Source organism: Nymphaea colorata, chromosome 5 (assembly GCF_008831285.2).
Source record: "Nymphaea colorata isolate Beijing-Zhang1983 chromosome 5, ASM883128v2, whole genome shotgun sequence".
Classification (NCBI taxonomy): Eukaryota; Viridiplantae; Streptophyta; class Magnoliopsida; order Nymphaeales; family Nymphaeaceae; genus Nymphaea; species Nymphaea colorata.
In genome coordinates this window covers 5,385,374-5,395,109 of record NC_045142.1, presented here as the reverse complement: position 1 = coordinate 5,395,109, position 9,736 = coordinate 5,385,374, and the positions used below count along the sequence as shown (strand labels likewise).

General features: G+C 41.4%; 1 protein-coding gene across 1 annotated transcript; it reads right to left on the bottom strand.

Annotated features, from left to right (window-relative positions):
• Nucleotides 1-393: 393 nt before the first annotated feature.
• On the bottom strand, nt 394-9,535 carry LOC116253897 (calcium-transporting ATPase 1, endoplasmic reticulum-type-like). Its single transcript, XM_031628887.2, has 8 exons — nt 7,827-9,535; nt 7,636-7,729; nt 7,379-7,500; nt 5,830-6,108; nt 5,339-5,722; nt 4,625-4,734; nt 2,809-3,037; nt 394-1,367 (listed from the first exon to the last, which is right to left on the bottom strand). Exons 1-8 carry the CDS (start codon nt 9,243-9,245, stop codon nt 786-788), a joined length of 3,219 nt encoding a protein of 1,072 aa, XP_031484747.1. The 5' UTR covers nt 9,246-9,535; the 3' UTR covers nt 394-785.
• Between the last annotated feature and the right edge of the window lie 201 nt (nt 9,536-9,736).

Genomic DNA, 9,736 nt, shown 5'->3' with positions numbered 1-9,736 from the left:
CGCTCAGTGAACACACTGCAATGCAGGATCATCTTCAAGAGAAAAGGCCTTAGTAACATACCTCAACCGTGTCAAAGACGAAATGCAGCAAAGTCCTGTAACGTTAGTCCACATAAACGAATCCAAGTTATGGAATACATATTCCACAAGTACACTTTAGAAATCAAAGTATAAGGTTTTTTGAGATTTCCGCCTCAACAGTTTAAACCAAACGGATTCACCGAGGGATAAATTTGAATGTGTAAACAGAATTTCATAAAAGATCAAAAGGTGTCTTGACATACGTCCGACACACGAGCATCAAATGTCCACTGAGTGCCAATGTCGGTATCAAGTGTCTTAAAGCACCTTGGCCTCGTAAAATTATCATAAAATTATCAAGGAGACAAGGCCTGCAGACGAGTAGTTACTCTAAAGAATAAGCTCACTCTCGCACAAAGGATTGGAAGAGCAGCAGGTATCAACATAATCCCCATGGGACTACAATTTTCAGATAAAAAGGAAGAAACTAACAGTTCAATTCAAGAATATTATATCTGTCCCTCTTAACAGATTCCCTTAAAATGAATCACAAAATGGAAGAGGGAATCAAACTTGGACCTTTCAAATAAACTTGACAAAAAAAATCCTTCCAGCAGAGATGTTCCATCGAATCCAGTGGCATGCATGAGCTCTCCGGCCTTGGCTCTCTAATAGGGCCCAGTGTCATCACAGTTAGTAGCTTCGCCCAGTGGATGTTAGAATTCTCTCATAAAAGCAAAGGAACGAACCCCGATTTTGTTTCCCTAAGCATGCTTCTGCTTCTCCCTCTTTACACCCTCGGCTTGCGTCCTGGTCGTGCATCGGCCAATGAACTTGAGAACTTCATCAATCAGAATCACAGGGAATGCAACTGCTATGACTAGCAACCACTCGTTCAGGCTCAGGGGTACAATCCCAAACACCTCAGCAAGGAATGGCACATAGAGGATCAAGAAATGGAGACCAAATGAAACAGACATGGCCAACATGAGCCATGGGTTGACCCATGGTGGCATGGTAACAAGGCTCCCATCTTCCGAAAGTGCATTCAGAGAGTTGAACATCTCAATTGCAACCAAAACAGATAGAGAAAGTGTTGTTGCCTTCACTTTTCCTGCTTGGAAGTAGTCACATGGGTTGGCATCAAATGAAAAAACGCGAGATCCTGCAGTGAAGGATGTTACATTGAATCCTTCCCAACTTGGACACTGCCCCCAATCTTTGAGTTGGGAATATGTAACGAGAGTGTGGCCGTCAAGGGTGAGGTCGATGCCCATGAATGAGCCGCAGGTATACCAAATGATGAAAACACCAACAGTTGCAATACCCACATAAAGACCGATTACCTGCAACAGAAAGGAAAACAACTATGGTGTTAAAACTACAACTACAAATAGCGTGTGCAAGTATTTGGCTGGACATAGCCAAGAATGCTAAAGCTAACAAGACTAGCATATACTATTACACTAATTTGTGCTTTTGAAAAACGTTTAGTGTAGAATTTAGTGGATAACATCCTAACAACATAATAAGGCGAAAAATGAAGTTTCATGAGCAGCATATGCCATAGGGCACAAAACCATCACATGAAAGCTTAACCTTATCATGTGAAAATAGTACATAGACAATTCTGTGTCATTGTACATGGAGCAAAAGGATGATCATACTCAAGCCAATGAAACTCCAGCGCAGATGGGGGTTTGAACCCAGAAAAATGGAGACATTATTAGTCTGGTCAACCGTAGCAGATCATTCTCTCATATTTGGGGCGTCTATATGACTCAAATTTTGCCATTAGATGGGGGAGATGTGAGACTAAGATGCACATGGCAAAAGAAAATCACCAACCGAAGTACTTTTGTGAAAAGCAAAAATATCATTAGGAGGAAGCATAAATATCGCAAGGAGGAAAGCAAAAAACAAAGCAGGGATACCTTTTAGCTGAGGACATCTCAACCCGCACATGCCCCATCTAGCAATTGACGATTGGTCAAAACCACTATATGCATGACACACTCGCCCCACACACACATGTCATTATGTTCATGGGCTTTTTTATCAAGAAGGTTCTTCTTGGTTGTTAACAAAAAATTTTGTTTTTATTTTTGTTTTTATTGGAGATAATTTAGGGAATTCAAAAACAAAACAAAAAATATGAGAAATAACAGAAAATTATGAAAAACTGGGTTTTCTACTAATTCCCTTACGAAAACATTGATTAAATCCGGAATAATTGTTAAAATGTTAAAAGAATCATGAGAAAGTCAAAACATATTCAAAATCATCTTTTTTTTCTGAAAAAAATAGGACAAACACAACAAAAGGGCAACAAAAACATGATAATTTTTATTTTGGGGCTTTCCTCATAATAATGTGATTTGTTTCCTTCCTTCTCTTTATTTTGCAGTCTTATTTGCCTTCTCTTTATTTTACACCCTCCAGGTACCTGCACCAGCATCTACACCTAAATTACGGAACATGGCATTGGAATAGTAATCCAGCGGTAGGGATGTCAGCACCTGGTATTTGGATAACCTAAACACACTCTGTGAACTTTGGTTCATAAAAAAAATACACACACAAACACACAAATTTTGAAATCATATCCTAACCATTTAGGCCTCTTTCGCAGGTTGATTTTCATATTTGGAACTTGGAAGACAGAACTATAAAAACCAAGAAAGTAGTACAATGTGATATGGATAAGTACTCTCCCCATTTGATGTTCCAAACTTCCAATTGTAGCATGCAACAAATGGACTCAAAGTCAGGGAAAAGCCAAAGTACCAGATAACGGAATAAAATCCATGCATTGATCAGAGAATCATCACTTCTCCGAGGAGGCTTCTTCATTATATCCTTATCAGGTGGATTGAATCCCAACGCAGTTGCAGGCGGACCATCTGTAACCAAGTTGACCCATAGAAGTTGGACGGGTATCAATCCTTCAGGAATACCCAAAGCTGCTGTCAGAAATATGGAAGCAACTTCGCCTATGTTGGATGATATCATGTACCTGAAATAATGTGAAATCAGCCACAAGTTTGATAATCTATCATAGGATCCTAAATGATCTTCCAGTTAAAGCAGTGAATAACATTAAAAAAGTTGTTAAAAGTAACATCATCAACTTTAAAACCCATATCCTCCAAAACTTAAAAAAAATCACGAGTTTGATATAGCAAAAATTGAATTTAAAGAACTAAATTCAATACCTGCACAGTGGCCACTATTTTCTCTATATAAACATTGTTATGAGAGCCGGAATCTTTTCATTTGTGTGTGCGAATGGTTTTCAACCTTCCAATTATGCGAGGATTTCTTCTACATTTCATGTACATGCTCTGTATTGTATGGCCAAATCAAATGCTATGACTATCATGCCTTGTCTTTCTCATACCTTTTATATGATACATGAAAAGACTTACTAAAGCCATTCTCCTCATATCATATTCTGTATTCTTTGATTGACATGATATGTGCCAGTTGCTAACTGTATGTTATTCATCACTATTTGTTAAGTAATTAAATGATGTTGATCCATTTAGTCTTCTAGATAGCATTTGACAACCAGAACATGTTCAAGGCATAGTGCAACCATGACTTTTTCTGTCTCTAAGCATACTCATCCGTGAAGTATTTGTGCATCATAGCCATTTTATCTATCTCATACCTGCAACATAACCACATGACAGGGAAATTGCGAATCATATGCAAATAAAAAATGAAAACCTTGAATTACAAGTAAACCTAGAGTGAGAAAGAGAGATATAGTAATAAAACAGCTAGAAAATAGTCCACTATCAAATTCTGCACCCAACATTGGATACTTTTCGTAGATGCATCCAACAGGGGCTAAAGGTGTTCAACATTTTGAACTGCCTCCAGTTTTTCAGACAATTTGACCTTACAAAGGGGCTTCTCCCTTTTCCAAGGTTGAGTTGCCACGTGATCATTTGCATTTGTTATCCAAAAGGAAAGCAGGAAGTTCCTGGGTAGGAAGAATCATCCATGGATTTTTATGCCACGGTGATGCTGGTAGGTATAGCAGGAAAATGTTGGCATGATAAAGTGTACGGTCTCAAGTGAAGTTTCTTCAAATAACAAATCCAAACAGAAGCAAGATGTCTGGAGTTCTTGGGTTTTTTCTAGAATAAAAGAACGAACAAGAAGAAGAACAAGATCAAAAAGTTTCCAACAAAAGACTTTCCAACATAATTGGAAAAAGCCAACCAAAGCCAGCCAGGTCACATCAGGAAAAGGCAACAGGATGCAAAGTGAGACTAGCATTTAAAGAATTTATTCATGAATCCGCACTGATCGACATTGAACAGGCACTCAAATGCTATGTCACACCAGCACATGGTGCGGATTCAAGCATGGGTGCTGCATTTTTTCCAAAACAAGACACCTGGATGCCATGTTGTTCAGTTTCTATGACTAGAAACTAGAGAAAACATTTAAAAGAAAAGCTCGGAGAACATAACTTCTTGCACACTCACTATTCCCACGACTTGTGTATTTTCTAACTGCTCAGACTGAGTATGTTACTGAAGTACATAAAGAGGTGAGGAATGCAAGTTAAAAGAGAATTCAACGAAACCTGATAAATGCTTTCATATTATTGTAGATCGATCGGCCTTCACCAACTGCAGCAACTATAGTGCTGAAGTTATCATCAGCTAACACCATGTCGGAAGCCTCTTTGGCGACCTATATAAACGACATGTAAAGTGTACAATTGTCATTCCAAGGAGCAAGAAATGAAATTCGTACAATACAATGACATATGAGGCAAGAGTCCACAGTATTCAGAGGAATAGAACAACCATAAGAAGCACGCATGTAAAAAGGACTTGGTTATTGGACATAGGCATCAAATACCAGTCAGAAAAAAACATTCTCACTTTTTAAGCAGCAAAGTTTTTCTCGGATAGAGCTTGGAAAATAAATAAAAAAAGAGAAAAATATGATAAATTTTTAAAGATTTTAAAATATCCTAAAATTAAGGAAAAATAAAATAAGTGAAAAACTAATAACACAAACATCAAAAATTAAGTAAATAAGAAACAAATAAAAAAATACAAAATAAAACCAAGTAGTTTAGCATTTGACAAAAGTTTAAAAAAAAAGCCTAAAACTGAAAAAGAGAAAAAAAATCACTTTTTTCGTTTTGGCATTTTTTTAAGTTTTAAACGGCTGATACATTTCTCATGTTTTATGCACGCCTTTGGTGACATTTAAATACCAACCAATGAGAACTGTGCAAATGAGACTAAGTCACTAATGTTACATCAAATACATGAAAACAGCATACCTCGGTGCCAGCTATTCCCATTGCAATACCTATATCAGCCAATTTCAAAGCAGGAGCATCGTTCACACCATCACCAGTCATTGCAACCACTTCCCCATCAGCCTTCAGTAATTTCACTATCTCTTGCTTGTGCCTGGGTTCAGCTCTAGAGAAAAGCAATCCACCCGGCTGCCTTAATATTTTCAGGCGTTCTTCATTGGAATAAGTCATGAACTCTCTTCCTGTTATGCTCTTTCTCAAGATGTCTTCATTTGGGCTGAAAATTCCAATTTCACGGCATATGGCTTCAGCTGTATGCTTGTTGTCTCCTGTGATCACCATAACCTTGATACCAGCAGCTCTGCAGTCCTCAATTGCCTTATGCACCTCTTGACGTGGAGGATCCTGTAGAGATTTTGAAATAAATAATACACCAAAAATCTAAAATTAGTTCTCTGCAGTACAGCTAATTGAAAGAAATGCAAGAATGAATAACTAACTCCATTTCTCACCCTTAGCCCAGCCAACCCAACAAAAATTAAATCAGTTTCAATGGCTGGATAGTTAGAAGGGTCAAGCAAAATCTTGTGAGCTGGATGGTTCTCGCCATCATAGGTTGCAAATTCAGACAATTCTTCCTTGTATGCAAAGCCCAAACAGCGGAGTGCACTTGAAGACATGTCATGAAGGGTTGACAAAATGTGTTTCCTAGTGTCATCGTCCAGCACTGTGACTGAACCATCGAGCAACTGAATATATGAACTTCTCTCCAGTAGATTCTCTACAGCTCCCTGCATGACAGCCCAGTATAAATATCTACCAGACAAGATACTAAAAAAGAAATACATTTTAAGCCATGGAATACAGAACTACCAAAATGGTGCACAAGGAAATGAAAAGTGACCCACATGATCCTGCCACCCCATGAAGGAACATAGTATTCTTATTGAGTTCCAAAGAGAGGCAACAAGCAGCCGGTGATCTCTCTCTCTCTCTCTCTCTCTCTCTCTCTCTCTCTCTCACGCACACACACACATACACATCACCTAACTCGCCCAGTGACAATTATGATTAATAATTTATGTTTCACAAATGTATTGTTTACTATTTTACTTGCTTAAAATTTTGGAATCACAATATATACGTAAATATATACATATAAGTATACGGAATCTTCCCAATACTTGTTATCTCAGGTGCCATGACTGCCAAGCCAGCTTCTAATTTTTGCACAACATTTCTTATAACCCCATCCAATATTGCAATATATAACTGAGCAAGGATTGCACGTACAAGGACTCACGTTTAACTCTAGAGGTTCTACACCTTTAATGCCAGACAGCAAATGTTGGACTAGGAGAACGTCATCCAACAGCAAAGCTGTTCAATCTTGCCTCATGTAGGAGACAGCAAAACTCTAATAGCAACAACATTGCAACATAAGTAAAATTCTGGAAGAAAAACTATAAAAACAACAATTAAATAAAGAATAGGGGCTTAAGACTTATAAGAAATTCAACACCATGAATACAGAAATATAGAAGCCTTGCACTGTGTGAACTTGATGATCCAATGAAGCATGACAAGCACGGGCAATTAATATAACTGAAGATATAAGAATTCTCATAAATGACATAGTATGGCCATCATGTCAGACCAAATTAGATAAACTATTGACATTCAGAACGAAACCTAAAAGAAGCAAGTACTGAACATGGAAATCCTTACTCCAAAGTGTCCAAACCATACATCTGCCTGCTGGGAAAAAAAGTATGTCTATGACTCTATGTCTTCAGTAACAAATTGTAATACAGGCTTTTTCTTTTTTCTTCACTAACAATACCAACCCCCACCTTTCCTTTTTGCTGGCACATATTTCTCATTAACTGAAAACACGTGCTAGAAATTAAACCACCCTATAACAACTGGCAAATGTTGAGCTTCAAACTATAAGAGAATAGTTCGATCAAATTACAGATTTGCATAAGAATTCCAAGGTCATTCAAACACTGAGAAACAACATTTGAGCGGAAATGACAAGTCAAGTCACATTTTAGCTACCTTCACCAACAAAGTGTTTTTTCCTGATTTTGATTTCACAATAACTCCCATAGATTTGCGCATTCGATCAAATTCAAGGGTTGCAATCCGATGTTCCTGATGGCTCCACCACTTGCAGCAGCCTAGCAGCACATGGAAAAGAAAAAAGAAAAGCATTAGCAACGAGAATTATGGTTAAATAGATAACAGAATGATCTAAATGAAGACCAACAGAATTGTCCAAGTAAACGCCTACTTCGTCTGGCCAAAATACATACCAAGATAAACTTCAGTTGCATCTAAACGAGAACTAGTTCTCAATGAAGTAATTTTGCTGCTCCCCGGAGGGAGGCCCATCTTCTCTACAAGAACCTGAAACCAATTTTTTGCGGAGCAATCATTACGATGCTTGCACGCTTTTCGGCGAGAAACCACAGTACAATTCCACACCCTATAAATATAGTCTCACCTTAAGAGCTGCCTCGGTGGGCATGCCATTTGCAGAGAACTGATTGCCTGTCTTAGCAATTCCTGCATCATTACACAAGGCCGCGATCTTTGCGACCATCTGAAGGTTCGGGTCCAATTCACCAACAGGCCAGTCCAGTATTTTTCCATCCGAAGGGTCATATGTGGTTCCTTCCACCCTAAACGTTCTGATAGATTCCGGAACTCGGCCCATCGCCACCAATTTCGCGACTGAATTCTGGTTCGTCGTCAAAGTCCCCGTTTTGTCTGAGCAAATCACGGTGGTGCACCCCAAAGTCTCGACGCTGGGCAGCTTTCGAACCAGGGCGTTCTTCTGCGCCATTTTCCTCGTCCCCAACGCGAGGCACGTCGTGATCACTGCCGGCAGCCCCTCCGGGATCGCGGCAACCGCAAGAGCCACAGCGATTTCGAAGTAATAAGTACACTTCTCGAACGAAAACTTGAAGTTTGCGGGCCAGCCATTGACATACTCCCAGGTGAAGAAATACTTCACGTTGATGAGCCAGACGAGGGCGCAGATGACACCAATGATCGCCGTGAGCGCCTCACCGAACTCATTCAGCTTCTTTTTGAGCGGAGTGTCCTCTTCAGTCTGCGATGCCTCGTGGATCTGTGAATGCACCTTCCCGATCTCCGTGTTCATCCCCGTCTGCGTCACGACACAGATGCAACACCCATTCACGACGGTGGTGCCGGCGAAGACCATGCACTCCTTGCCCTGGATATCCGCGTCCTCCTCAACTCGATGGTGCGTCTTGTTGACGGTGATACTCTCGCCAGTCAGGGAGCCCTGCTCCACTCTCACAGTCGAGCTGATCAGCTTCAGAATCCTCATATCCGCCGGCACCTTATCACCGACGCGGAGCTCGACTATGTCGCCTGGGACAAGCTCCGCCGCCGGAAGGCTCGGAACGAAGGCGCCTTCACGCATCACCATGGCCGTCTCCGACTGGATCCGCTTGAGGGCCTCGAGCGCCTTCTCGGCGTTGCTCTCCTGCCACACGCCCACGACCGCGTTCGCGATCAGGATGAGAAAGATGACAAGCGGCTCCACGAAGGCCGTGATTCCCATCTCTCCCCCCTCGTCCCCATCGTACCATGCGAGCACGAACGAAACCACGGCCGCGACAAGCAAGATCCGCACCAGCGTGTCCTCAAACTGATCGAGAATAAGTCGCCAGACGGAGGGCCCCTCGTGGCGCTCGAGCTCGTTGAGCCCGTAGATCTCCCGGCGCCGCTCCGCCTCTTCCCATGACAGCCCCTGCTCCATGCTCACCTTATAGTGCGCTTCGCACTCCGCCTCGTCCCTCGCCCACGCGGGAAAGCAATCCACCGGGGAAGCGCCGGTCGCCGGCCGTGGCGGGCTCGGCATCCCCTCATCCTGCCCGCCTTTCCCCATCACTCACCGCACCCACAACCACACCTTCAAACCCTAACCAATTTCCGGCAATTTCTGAACACAGGCAAAACTTCCGTCGATCGATCAGAAAACGAATCCGAAGAAGCAAGAAAGGGATTATCCCTTTCCAATCCTCCTCTCCTTACCCCTCCTCTCGCTTGGTTCCCGGAGGAAACCAAATCGACAGTGACGGATAGAGACTCTCTCTCTCTCTGCTTTTCAGTATGGCGAATGAAGGAATGGGAGAGATGAAGCGCACTGGGACTTTGGGGTCTCAGAGAGAGAGAGAGAGAGATTTGTTTAATGGCCGTTGATTGATCAGCGGTGGGAGACGGAGTTTTTAATGGCCGTCCGATTTGTTTAATGCTTTATAAAGGAAGCTGCCTGGAGGCATCCTTGCCCGACTTAGACCGTCGCCGTTTTCAAGTTATATCTATAAATACGATATTTCCATTTAAGTGGCCACGTTTGCGTCATAATCTTAAATCTAG